Source organism: Lacerta agilis, chromosome Z (assembly GCF_009819535.1).
Source record: "Lacerta agilis isolate rLacAgi1 chromosome Z, rLacAgi1.pri, whole genome shotgun sequence".
NCBI classification, from domain to species: domain Eukaryota; kingdom Metazoa; phylum Chordata; class Lepidosauria; order Squamata; family Lacertidae; genus Lacerta; species Lacerta agilis.
Window position 1 is genome coordinate 9,527,438 of NC_046331.1, and position 14,175 is coordinate 9,541,612.

At 42.2% G+C, this 14,175-nt stretch overlaps 1 protein-coding gene across 1 annotated transcript; it reads right to left on the bottom strand.

The window, feature by feature from the left end:
- Nucleotides 1-599: 599 nt before the first annotated feature.
- Nucleotides 600-13,796, bottom strand: ZBTB34 (zinc finger and BTB domain containing 34). Its single transcript, XM_033137669.1, has 2 exons — nucleotides 13,622-13,796; nucleotides 600-2,780 (listed from the first exon to the last, which is right to left on the bottom strand). The coding sequence occupies exon 2, from the start codon at nucleotides 2,756-2,758 to the stop codon at nucleotides 1,283-1,285; it is 1,476 nt and encodes a 491-aa protein (XP_032993560.1). The 5' UTR covers nucleotides 2,759-2,780; nucleotides 13,622-13,796; the 3' UTR covers nucleotides 600-1,282.
- Nucleotides 13,797-14,175: the final 379 nt, after the last annotated feature.

The following is a 14,175-nucleotide window of genomic DNA, read 5'->3' on the forward strand; positions in this document are numbered from 1 at the left end:
GCAGCCATTGAAATTATGGAGAAGCCAAAAGAACCTCTCTAATACAATATATTGCTCATAAATCCCATATGGCATCGTTACAAAAAGGAAAAAAATACAAGTGCTTTAATTTCACTTGAAAATGGTAAATCAAAAGTTATGGCGCACGTGGCTCTGTGGAAGTGATTCACTAGAAGACTGTACAGGAATATTGCAGATATGACTACAACATCCTGCTTAGCCTTCTTTAAACCAACCACATAATCAGAGTGATTAAAGTAAGACTGATTTACCTGGTATGCTTTCTACAGTACAAAATGAAGGTAGATTCTGAGGATAGTAAAAACATTTAAAACCACAATGCTACTTTTGGGTTGGCTAGTATAACAACACATTTCTATATAAAAAAGGGGCAGCACCACAGGTTGTCTAGTTTATATTCTAGACAAAAAACCCAAACAATCCCCATTGTAAAGTTAATACAATTATGGCATTTGGTTTATGCATGCTATTGAGCAAAGTTATTTCAAAGCATTGCTCACTTTTGGACACAATATATGAACATGGGGGGGGGGGAGCAAAGCTTCATGAAAAAGCAGGAAAAAACCCAAAAGAGAAGATTAAAAGTTGAAAGCCTTTTAGAGAGAGGTTTTTCTCCTTTCCATTTAAGATACTTCTACATTCACCCCAACCAAAAGAGAAAAAGTGAACATCATATATATGTTTATATATAATAATATATATTATATAAAATTCAAAGCTATCAAAATAGTTATTCAAACAACAACAAATAAACACCCACCCAAACCCACAACTTAGTATGACACATAGATGAGACTCTGGGAGGCATACCTTATGCTCCTACATGTTTGTTAAGGCTGCCATCCTAGCACACTACTGGAAGCAAGTCCTACTGAATTCAGTAGGGCTTGCATCCAAGTATACCTACATAGGATTAGGCTGCACAAAGCACAAAAGGAGAGGATATACTATTCGGCCATATCTGCCTTGCTTTTAGTATCTTTCACTGTTGAAGCCCCAACCTCCCTCCTTCTTCGTGCATCATTTGCAAAATATTATGCCCTTTATAAACATTTTTAGGAGTAAAGCTAACCCTACTTCCTTAAAAAAAAAAAAAGGAAAAAGTCAGTAGCCTTCTGTCCAGGAACAGAGCCCAGAAGACTTGCAAAAACAGGAAAATGACAATGCTGTTATACCTGTTACAAAACTTATCAAAGAAACGAGAAGGAAATGTGTTGATCAATGTGCTTTGTTTGAGTTGCAATGAGGGACGCAGTAAATTTTAATCAGATGTCTGTACATCCATGTTATAATCCAGCGTTTCAGAGGCTGAAGCATCATCATCTCTCTGTTCGATATAGGCTTCTGTTCTTTCTGGAGACTCAACTCTGCTTCTTACTTCTGCTACACCGGGATGATTCTTTCGCAGGTGCTGGTTTAAAGTTCCCTGGAAAGGGAAACATTTTCCACAGACCTCACAGCGGAAAGGTTTGTCATCTGTGTGGCCACGGATATGGTACTCGAGTTGGTCCTTGCGCGTGTACTTCTTCCCACAATATTTGCACACAAAGGGGGTTATTCCCATGTGCAGCCTCATGTGCCTATCAAGACTCCCTTTCTGGTTGAAAGATTTCCCACAGTATATACAGATTAATCTTTCACTGTATGCATACCAGTGACCTCTTGAATTCCTTTCCCGTGCACTGTTTTCATAACCTGGGTGATTCACTGCAGGTTCCCCATCAGCTCCTTGTGCTGAAATATCACTATGCAAGTAGCTAGTCGAGATCCGTTTTTGACGGCCGCGGCCTCTAAGAGAGCCTAGCATGGATCTTGAAGAGCTTGAGCTTCTCAGGCTTCCAAAGGTGTCAGGTGCATTAGCAGACTGGGATGAGCCATGGGAATATGAGTAGGCATTGTGCAATATAGAACTGTAGGAGCCAATGTTAACAGCCACTACTTGCTCCCCATCCACCATTTCAGTGTGGTACCCATCATCACCAAGAGAAGAGCTATCTGAGCAACTTGGCCGGTCAGATTTTTCCATTTTAACTTTCACCTCAGCAGCCTGGCTCTCTCTGACTACCAAGTCCCCTTGGTCATTATCACCTTCAATCTGAATCTCATATTCCGAAATGCTCCCGCTACTACCACGGTCTGAGTGCCCTTCTTCTTGTAGACGGTTACGGAAAGATTTGTTGGAAGTTGTTTCCATTCTTAAATCACTGCCCGAAGTAGACTGCCGCACCTGAGAGCAATAGGGAGGAGAGATTTCCACTGGATTGGCAAAATAACTGTCATCTTTAACACCATTGTGGTTTTCCGGAGCATCTTCAGCACCAACAGTGACAGAGTCAACTTCACCGACGCTGATCTTTGAATGGATACTTTCAAGTATCTGTGTGCATTTATCAATGACACACTGCATCTGCAGAAAACTAGCTGCAGTTAGAAAGCTGACAACATCCTTCAGTTGCAAGGACATCCTTCCAGTGTAACAAAAAGAAAGCAACTGTTCAAAGACACTGGGATTTTTAATAACTGATATTGAGAGGCCGCTCATGGTACTTAATGCAGAATGGTCACGGAAATATGGAGAACTGGCAGCTAGGACAGCTTTGTGAGCTCTAAACGGCTGACCCTGAATATGCACAATGATATCACAAAGCTTTCCCTGCAGGCGGAGCTCATTCAACTGGCTCAGTACGGTGTTGCTGTACTCGGGAACGTCAAACTGGATTAAACTGCTGCTGTCCATGTCTTCTGGTGTATGGTGTAACCTGAAAAAGTCACAAAAAGAAGTACTTATAGATCAGAACTTAAAAATGCCTGGTGCTTTAAAGATTGAAAGCAGTTTATTGACATGCACAGTAACTTACACTGCATACAATCTGTACATTGTTGAGACCGAAAATACAAGGGGTAGCAAACAATAGTTTTTACAAAAAATAAAATAAAAATCCTTCCAGTAGCACCTTAGAGACCAACTAAGTCTCTACGGGAATTATATATATGGAGAGAGAGAGAGAGAGACAGACAGACTATGTCAGACCAACACGGCTACCTACCTGTAATAGTTTTTACAAGCAGCAATAAGTCTTTCCCTTTTACATACATCTGAAATGTTAAATTCAAAGTAACGTGGGACGTGACTTGAGTAGTGTTACATGTAGTAGTACTAAACTGATAGGTTTGTGAGTAGCTAGTTTACTAGTGAAGGTTTCCTCTACACAATTCTGCAATTAGCATTTTCAGTGACCCAAAGCTACTAACACTTCTTCCTATCAGAAATCTTAAAGACTCTCACCTCCTAGTTGCTTGGGAGTCAAGCCTTGAAAGAGTACACTGAGTGCAGAGCTGGACAGGCAAGGAAAGGAAACATAATCTGAACAAATGCTTTAAGCAGCACTGTTGATCCCAAGTATTGCTGAAGCAAACTTGTATGTCATGCAACATTAACAGACAAAGGGTTACAGATGATCTTGCAATACACTAAGGTTCCTTCTTTTTGTGGTTTAGAGATAGCCTATTTAAAGTGTTTTCCTATCTAAACCTGCTAGGTGAAAGAAAAACAACTTTTGCCAAACTAAAGTAATTTGCTTTACTGTAAGTTGTTAATGCACATTAGCAGCCATAAAAACATTCTTTTCCTTATGGTTATGGTAAAGATATTCTAGTTAATTTAGTGAACTGTTAAATGGTCATTTGCCCTAATGCTTTGTAGGAACAAGTGTGGAGCCATGTAAAACTGTTCAGGTCTCATGTGGGAGAGGTAGGGAGAGGAAAACCATTTCCTACCACCCTGAAACCTTTTCCACATACTGTGCTGGCTGCCAGCCTTGATCCCAAGCACCTTATTGCTGAATAACAAATGGAAATAAAGTGGTGTTCTGGAAGCCCCCTCACAGAACAAATAGATGGTTTTTAACCTCACAGCACACATCCCTAACCATAAATGATCTTCTAGTACACTATACATTGTTAGCAATTCAAGCAGACCAGTCATATCCCCTTAGCCAGGGGTCAGCAAACTTTTCAGCAGGGGGCCGGTCCACTGTCCCTCAGAACCTGTGGGGGAGATGGACTATATTTTGGGGGGGGTGGTGGTGAATGAATTCCTATGCCCCACAAATAACCCAGAGATGCATTTTAAATAAAAGCATACATTCTACTCATGTAAAAACAAGCTGATTCCCGGACCGTCCACGGGCTGGATTTAGAAGGCGATTGGGCTAGATCCGGCCCCTGGGCCTTGGTTTGCCTACCCATGCCCTTAGCTCTCCTGCTCTCCCCTTCCCAATATTCCACAGTTCTGTAAGTCATTGAACATAAGCCCTTGCACCCCCTTCTCTTTTTAAATACACCTCTCTTTTTATTTATGACTCAATAAGAACATAAGAAGAGCCTTCTGCATGAGGCCAATGGCCCATCTATTCCAGCATCCTGTTCTCATGGGACTAGATGTCTGTGGGAAACCTGTAAGCAGGATGCAAGCACAAGAGAATTCTCCCTTCCTGTCGTTTCCAGCAACTGGTTTTCAGAAGCATTTCTGCCTCCAATTGTGGAGGCAGAGTAGCCATTGATAACCCTTTCCTCCATGAATGTATCCAATTCTCTTTTAAAGCTATCCATGTTGGTGGTGACCACTAGTTCCTATGGGAGAAAGTTCTACAGTTTACCTAGGAACTACATGAATAATTGCTTTCTTTTATTTGTCTTGAATCTTCAAACATTCAGCTAAACTGCTTGTCTACAAGTTCTAGTGTTATGAGGGAATAAATTTTTTCTATCCACTTTCTCTGTACCATTCAGTTTTATAAACTTCTATCATTTCACTTCTTACTCATCTTTTTTCTAAACTACAAAGTCCCAAAAGCTGCAACCTTTCCTCCTAGGTGAAAATACTTCAGGCTCCATTTTGCTTCCAAACCAATAGGCATGGGATCACCAGAGTTTGGTACTGGAGTGGGTGGTGATGACACCTGTACCAAAAGCAGAGGGCACTGACTTGCAACTTACACAACCAGACGTAGCCCACCTGCTCCATATTATAGTTTGGCAAATGCTGGGTAGTCTCTATATTATGGCTGTCTCAAGTATGCGAAAACAGGTGTTTTATGGAGATTATGATGGGGTGTTATATTTAGCTGGTGGACTGCATTTGGCTTTGCTGGTCATTTGTTGTTATATTACAGCCAGCACAGAATATTATCTGCAAGCTCGTGATATAATTCCATTTTTGGGTTAGGCTAGGTGACCCAGGTGGCGCGTTGGGTTAAACCACAGAGCCTAGGGCTTGCTGATCAGAAGGTCGGTGGTTTGAATCCCTGCGATGGAGTGAGCTCCTGTTGCTCGGTCCCAGCTCCTGCCCACCTAGCAATTTTAAAGCACGTCAAAGTGCAAGTAGATAAATAGGTACCGCTCTGGCGGGAAGGTAAACGGTGTTTCCGTGCGCTGCTCTGGTTCACCAGAAGCGGCTTTGTCATGCTGGCCACATGACCCGGAAGCTGTACACCAGTTCCCTCAGCCAGTAACGTGAGATGAGCGCCGCAACCCCAGAGTCAGACACGACTGGACTTAATAGTCAGGGGTCCCTTTACCTTTACCTAGTACCTGGATGGGAGATTATATAGGAAGGCCACATACGTTACTGTGATCACCTTGCATGAGGTAGTACAGAAATATAATAATGAGATAAATAAGCTGTCTTTAAAAATAAAGGAGATATGAAAAGGAATTATTTAATATAAGTTGCTGTATTAACAGTCAAGTTTCAATACAAAAAAAATCAGAAGTATACATTACTGTATTAAGCATTAGAGTTATCTTGCCAAATTAATCACATTAATGTTTCCTACTTCACCTGTTCTCAGATACTGGAAGACACAAAAGCCTTTTTTATTTTGAAATTATTTAAAATCTACAGAAAATAGCAAATAGAGGACAGATGAAGTAAAATGCTGCCATCTTTTCAATTTGACCAAACTTCAGAAGTCTTCCCCTCCACAGTTCAGTATCTGACCTGTACAGACAATATAACCAAGCCCACTTTACTGTTAAGCTTTCAATATTCAGTTTTTATTAAAAGGGAAAATTCAATTATTTCCACCCAAATTAGGCCTTCTTGGGAAAGAACAAAGCAGCACAATTTTCTTTCCCCCAATATGATTCCTTCCTTCTTGTGATTTGGTTTTTTTTTTTTTGCAAACAGAGAAAGCATTATTATTTACTTTTTTAAAAAGCAGTTCTGCAAATGGTCTACACTGCACACAAAAACTAATCATATATATTCCACAACACTCAGAGAGAGTTCTAAAAGCCAATTCAAACAGATTTATATGATGAATGCATATACATCATCTTGCATATTAACGATGTCTCAAAGCTGTGCATTGTCAGAGCCATCTGGTTGCTTAGGAATTAAAGGCATGTACAGTGGTACCTCTGGATACGAACCAGCCCCTTTGCGAATGCTTTGGGCTACGCACGCGGCAAACCTGGAAGTAAAGGAAAGCTTTCCACCACTGGTGCCTGCGCAGAAGCGGGCTACACCACCCACGCCTGCGCAGAACAGCGTGCCTCTGGATGCGAATGTTTCAGGGTAAGAACTGACGCCCGGAATAAATTAAGTTTGTATCCAGAGGTACCACTGTACATGATTCCAAAGGTATAACAATAGTTTCACAGCAAATGAATTAAATATATATTTACATTTACTGTACAGTCATACCTCATGTTATGTCCGCTTCAGGTTACGTGTTTTCAGGTAGCAGACCACGGGAAACCCAGAAGTACCGGAACAGGTTACTTCTGGATCCTGCCGCTCGCGCAGAAGCGCTAAATCGCAGTTTTGCACATGTGCAGAAGCGCCAAATCGCGCCAGCACGGCACTTCAGGATGCGAACGCTGCAGGTTGTGGACATGCCTCCATCACGGATTACGTCTGCAACCTGAGTTTCCACTGTAATAGCAAAATTGCTTAACTGTTATGCTGAAATGGCTATAAAAGAACTAAATCCCAATTTGGCCTTGAAAATGCCAATCGTGCAGTTAGAATAAGTTATGCAAGTTTGCTCATTCTGTATGAATAATATCAACATGTAAGCTCTTTTTTGGGGGGGGGGGGCGAGGCGAAAATCTGTGTTCTTTTCTTGATGAGTTAATTTACAGATGCGACAGCCATATGGGACAGGTATATCCACGCAAGCAACAAGAACTCTATTACATCAACTTTGACACATTTACAAAGTACCATCAATATATATTTAAAATAAACCAAGTAGTGCAGCATGCTGTTGTACAGCTCCCTTTCATTTCAGTAATGCTTTTGCCACAGTTCCCCATGAACTGTGCCCTGAACATCAGATCTGTCTGCCCCACACTGTTATACTTAATTATGACCAACTCAAAGCCAGTTTCTGCACAAATCCTCACCATCAAGAGAACTAGAAACCTACCCATTAAAGTGATCATGACTCTGTACTAAATGTCAGAGTTTCATGTATACTCTTTGTATGATGAACAGCAAGTACTTGAGACACAGCATATCCACATGCCATCCACCAAACTGTGTTAAGATACACAGCACATGAATGCATACTTAGGATCTCATCCCAGATCAATTCTGCCAGAAATCATGAGCTCCACCTTGCCTGGGAGCAAAACTTGCTGAACTGGACTGATGCACACCTGGTTCACCCTTTTTTGTTGTTGTTGCAAAGATCCCTCCCATCAAGAAAGAGATATTTTGATGGTCCATACCCTACCTTCTAGGGCTGGGCACTATCTGATTTTCAACACAGCAACATAGATTTTCACCAGCTAAACATTGCAATTTACTGATATATCACAATGTCTGAAATAAGGACGGAGCTATGTAGATGCATTGTCTCGCTTCAGTTTTTTCCGTATTGTGATTTTTGCATAGCACACACACTTCACAATTTGCGATATATTGCCAGGTCAAAAATTATGGAACCGGTATCATCACCATATATACTTGAGTATAAGCCTAGTTTTTCAGCACATTTTTTGTGCTGAAAAAGCTGCCCTCGGCTTATACTCGAGTGAGGCGGGTGGTGGGGGTGGCGAGAAAGAAGCCCTTTCTCTCCGCTCGTGCCGCCACCCACTCTCCCCAGTCAACCATTCCTTAAGAAGTGTACAAGAACAGCGGTTCTTTACTCTCCCCAGGCAGCTTGTTCCATTCCTGAACTGCTCGCATAAATGCAAACTTGGCAAAGGAAGAAGAGGAAGGAGCAGCCCAAAGGGTTGCTTTCGGGCTGCTCGTTCCTCCTCCTCCTCCACAGCGGCAAAGGTGAACCGGCTTATACTCGAGTCAATAAGCTTTCCCAGGTTTTTTTAGGAAAATTAGGTGCCTCGGTTTATATTCGGGTCGGCTTATACTCGGGTATATACGGTATATGGTTTTGGATGCTAGATTGATATATCAACCTGTCCTACCTTCTAGTGGCCCTACTTTAACCTATCCCCCCTAAAAAAAGTACCAACAAACATCTTTGACAGAAAATGACCCCGGGGAATAAGGCTAATGCAGAAAAATTGTACAAACAGCTTTTCAATACAGTGGTGCCCCGCTAGACAAATGCCTCGCTAGACGAAAAATGTATTTTTCTTAAACAGAACCAATTAAACATAAACTTATCCACAGCAATTTCACTGTAGCTTGAGGGGGAAGAAATGCTGGATACAGCATTCCAACTCTGAGCAATGCCAAATGAAAAGGACTTCTGTTATGAGTTATAGATATAACAGAAGCTTTGCCTTGATTCTAAATATTCAACACTAGTTTTTGAGCAGCCAAGAGACATTCTTCACCTATACAGTCGTACCTTGGTTTTCTAACAGCTTAGTTCTTGAACGTTTTGGCTCCCAAACGCGGCAAACCCAGAAGTGACTGTTACGTTTTTTGAACTATTTTTGGAAGCTGAACGTCTGACGGGGCTTCTGATTGGCTGCAGGTCTTTCTACATGAATATCAGTTTTAACCAAAATTGTAGTTTATATATCAAGACCTGAGATTCAATAGAAATTTGTCCAGCCTCCAATCATAAAAGTACATTGGGCACACATCTTGAAAGGCCAAGAATACTTTCCAAAAATTTGTTTGGACAGATTATAAAGCTTCAATCCGGTTAAACGTTCATACTTGTGCTCCATACAGCATTTGTGGTATCTTAAAACTGAACACTTGAATTGATGAGGGGACATGCTGGCCTCTCTTGAAATAAAAGAAAGAGATGAGTGAATTATAGCTCTATTGTGCATTTGCAGTCGCATAAAACACTTGTGTTTTCCAAGAGCTGGTAGCTTGAAATGCTATTCTCAGATATTTGTAAAATTTAACCTGTTCAATTGGTTGTCCATTTATTTGCCAGCAACGTTTGCATCATCTCGGAGTAAAAACTAAAACTTTAGATTTATCATAATTAATTGTACTTAAAGCAAACTTCAACAACCCCCTCCAGATGTTGCTGGACTACAGTAAAACTTCCATCACTCCTAACCACTGACCATGCTGGCTGGGGCTGATGGAAGCTTTAGTCCAAAATGTCTAGAAGCTACCAGGTTGGGTAAGACTGACCTAAGATGAGGGCTGCATAATTACAAGCAGACAGAGCCAGTTTCTTTGGGTAAAGAAGGAAGTGTGAAAACTGTATTTTGATTTCTTGTTCCTGGACTGGTTGACTATATAGTGCTACCTTATACAGAAAAAAACCATTAATCCTTCATGTATCAAGCCCCATACTATTTACTACAGATAGAGAGTAATCCCTCCAAGATTCAGGCAGATGTTTTCCCCAGCCCTGCTACCCAGACTACCTGTGAAAGTAGAGGTTGATTCTGGTACCTTCTAAATACAAAGCATTTATAGAAACTCAAGTGCAAAGCTAAATGTTTCTAACTTTAAAATAGCAGCAGTCTTTATCTCCCAAGAACATACATATTAGAGGTTTGCATTTATTTATTTATTGCAAGCAACAGCTTCTGAACTGGATGGTGAAAGAGTGGCACAAGTCCTTCCTCTCCACTATGCAGATAGCCATCCTTGTAAGCCACACAAAAAACCCAGGCACATACAAAGGCAAAACCCCATCCATCTCAAAAAGCAGTCATTGATAAATCAGTCTCTCTCTATAGTTATTCCTCTGTGTAGTCACATGTACTGAGAACCTCACTCAGAAAGATGACCAGCTCTGTGGTTAAGGGAAGGTGCCTGCTCTGCTCCTCAACTATGCCATTGCATGAACTGAAACTGTTATTGAAGGTGCTTTGATGGCACCTTTTCTACTTACCTCCTGTTTATCCTGTGTTGGTGTAGTTGCTTCTATATGAACCATTGGATTTAGTAAAAGGCAGCCTCTCACTGTACTTTCTTATGCAGCATACATTGGACAGGTATGTTTATCATACGTCCACAAATGTCATGTGGTTTTGGAGCAGAGTAAGGGGGCACCCAAGCTATGCATTGTGGTCTTGCAGTGAGCAGTAAGAGCAAATAAACATACAGAGAAGATAAAGCAGCCTTGAACATACGGACTCTCGTTTTATTTAACTATGTTCACATTTTACAAATCAATAAACAGCACTTCTTTAAAAAAAGTCTATAAACCAGAGAGGCCCACTGAGGTCAGCACACAGAGATGATAAATCAAACTCGCAAACAGTCACTTACTTTGTCATGCCTTGCAAGGAAGATTTACCTCCAGAGGACCATGTACAGTGATGCACTGGAAAACTGAAAAAATGTCCTCACCCCACATTTCCCCATGTTATCAGTATGCCACATATCACTAATAGGTTTGTGCAGGTTGGCCAGTTAAATATATTATTTATGGACTTGCTTGCAAGTCAACCATCAACTACAAGGAGATATACAAAACATAGAATGCCCACCCCATGATGGTAGATAATTCAGTTTTTAAAAAGCATATTGTATCAGAAATGGGGGGGGGGCGGAATCAAAACTGATTGCACAGTTCTACCCCAGTGCCCTGTATTGATTCAGTGGGTCATGGAGTTCATTAAACATTACAATATGAGAAACTATGCCATATATATATATATATATATATATATATATATATATATATATATATAGTTAAAAGTAACACTATAAACCAGGTATGTCCAAAGTCCGTTTTGTGGGCCTAATTCAACTTCAACCCTAGAAAATCTCAACAACTTTGGTTGGCCCTCACAGCATTTCACTTCATCAAATATGGCTCTATTTGAAAAAAGTTTGGACACCCCATTAGGACCCTTTGTGAAAATAACAAACAGAAGTAAACACAAAGATGTGTTATTTACAACAGGGTTTTGGTTTTTAACCCAACATCCCCCATTCCCGCTTCACAGACCAAAACTGTACTAAGTACACAAAATGAAAGGCTACATGTTTTTGCAGAAAGGTGGAACATGATGCAGGTGTGGATTTAGCACAAGAGAGACATTGGTAGGCATATGTGAGGTCAGTGACAATAGGAGCTGCACTGCTGTCAGCTGCCTTTCAAACGCATTTGCTCATTTCTTGGGCTGGGCCTGTCCAGGGATTTACATTTACCATGTGTTTGCAAAAGAAGCAAACCCCTGCCCCATCTCCAGTCTTTATGGGGAGGAAGCTCTACTAACAGAAGAGTTGAGTTTAGTAGTTGCGTATGTGCAGTTCACCCACAGGCTTGGAAACTCAAGAACAACAAACCACACCTTAGGCACAAGTACTTATACACAAAGGCACAGCTAATTTGGAATGCTGACTATGTTCTAGTGGTAGAGAGGAGTTAGTATGGTCACTTTTAAAGATATTAACCCAGTGCAACACCTAGAGAATGATGCCCACAGAACTTGTTGATGAGATAACCATTACTACACTTCACAATTCACCTCTACTCACACATAACAGAATTATAGGGCATACAGCATCAATTCCTCTCCATCAAATGATGGTCTTCACATTCTGAGGCAGATTTTAATTAGTAAAGATTCAGCACTAATTGCTTTCAAATACCAGGTCATAGACACTGTACTCAAATGGGTGTGGGGAAAAGGGACATTTTTTTTCAATTATTTGTGTGCCACTTTCCACCAGCTGTCTGATTCAGTTGAAAAATGCACAGAGAAACTGGTATTGAGGAAGAATCTGTAGAAAAAGTGGGACGTGAAACCAATTAGGTAACATCTGCCTGAGATTTCCATCACCTGCACTGGAGTGCATCTAAGGAGGGGAGCCACATGCACCTTTCCTGTGCCACTGAAGAGCCATGATACAAGTGTAGTGCAGCTGTTAGTATTGTACCTGAGAAACAAGGGTTCAAATCCCCTCTTGGCCATGAAGCTCACCTTGGGTCAGTCACTACCACTTAAGTCATAAATAATTTGGAGTGATGTAGAGCAGCAACAGCCTCCAGGCCAGGTGGCAAAGACTGCAGACAGGCAAGGACTATCCAGATCACTTATACGGTGCCACCTTCCCCTATTTCTTCAGACTCCTTCCCAAAACCCACTCTTCCACGAATCTTTCAACTAAATCACAATTCCCCAGACTAAATATATTAATGCATAACTGTATCAGCTCACATATGTCCCTTGCTACCTTGGCACCACTCAGTTGCCTTTCCTTCATGTCTAGATTTAGATTGTAAGCTTCTTGGGAGAGAGAACTACACTTTTATATAAGGATCCATATGAACACTGATGGTACTTCATAAATCAAGTGTGGCGAACCTTTGGCCCTCTAGAACTCCAACTCCCAGCATCCCATGGCCACTAGCAATCCTAACTGGGGATGGGAGGAGTTGTAATTCCACAGCAACCAGAGTGCCAAAGGCTCCCTACATCTACCATTTCATCTATGACTTATAGCACACTGCTTCTTCTTCTTGAAGGAAACTCAAAATACTCAATAGACAACCAGTGCCCAACCTGCAGAGTCAATGTGGTGCGGGGTTCGGTGTCAGATCAGATGTCAAGCACACCCATGTGTAAACATATTCAGTCGTGAAGATTACTGTGTACCTTGGGGTCACCCTCCCCCCCACACCACTCAAGTTAGTCTGCTTCACGGAGCTGTTGTTGTACATGGGAGGGAGAAAAACCAAGCACACTGCCTGTGCAGAAAAGAAACGTGTGTGCATCAAATTACAAAACATTTTCATTTTTATGCAGTTTAAGGCTAAAACACAAATAAGAAAAGCAGGATATGTTTGCAAGAGTAACGAACAAAGCCCCACGCCCAAAAGAACTAACCCGGATTCAATCAACCCCTACAAGAGGATAAAGGGGCGTCGTTGTTTTCGTTTGTTAATTTGTTATGCATTTTTGTTTTTATATTGTAAACCGCCCTGTGATCCTCAGGTGAAGAGCGATATAAAAATTTAATAAATAAAATAATGAAATAAATCACCATCCATTAATCCCCGCATCGTTTTGCATCCAATAGGGAAGCAGATATACAGGAGTCTTACACCTTCACAGCCCCTCAGCCTAACGGGGGCGGCGGAGGGGTGCTGCTGCTGCGAACACCGTCCTTTTATGCCTTCGGCGTGCCCAAGATGGGAGCTGGAAGAATCGTAAACCCCCAGCACCCCTCCCCCGCATTTCTCACCTGAGGGGGCGTCGGGAGTCTCCTCACATGGCGGGTCCGCCGGAGGGAGCTCGGTCCTGGCCCGAGTGCCACCTTCCCCCCGGCTGACGCCGCCGACGCTGCTCCCCGCTCTGTTCCCTCGGCCAGCAACGCCCGGAAGCGAATCCTCCACTCTCAAGAAGAGGCACTTCCGCTACCGGAGCGCCATAGGCAATGGGAGGAGCGGTTGGGAGGAAGACAAGGGGGTATGTGGGGCCGGAGGCGGACCTGCGTGGCCACGCCCACCCTGGCGACAGCCACGCCCGCTTCTCGGCTCTCGCTCTTTCACGGGCGCCTCACAACAACGAGCTGAGGAGTGGGGAAAGAAGGGCGCGCATGCGCTCTAATCTTTCCGCGCCCACGCAGGCTGTTATCACGCCCGCTATACCTGGAGAGGTTCCTATCCTGAAACATTTTCTTTCCTTTGGGGGCGGGGGGGCGGGGCAAGGGCACCGAACAGGACTGAGAGGGACAAAAAGGTTTATCTTCATTAAGTTATTTTATTTCAATTAATTATTTTTAATTGGTCTACTCTT

Bases quoted from the DNA above. Each gene is read 5' to 3' on its own strand.
- ZBTB34 (XM_033137669.1), bottom strand. From the start codon at position 2,758: ATGGACAGCAGCAGTTTAATCCAGTTTGACGTTCCCGAGTACAGCAAC.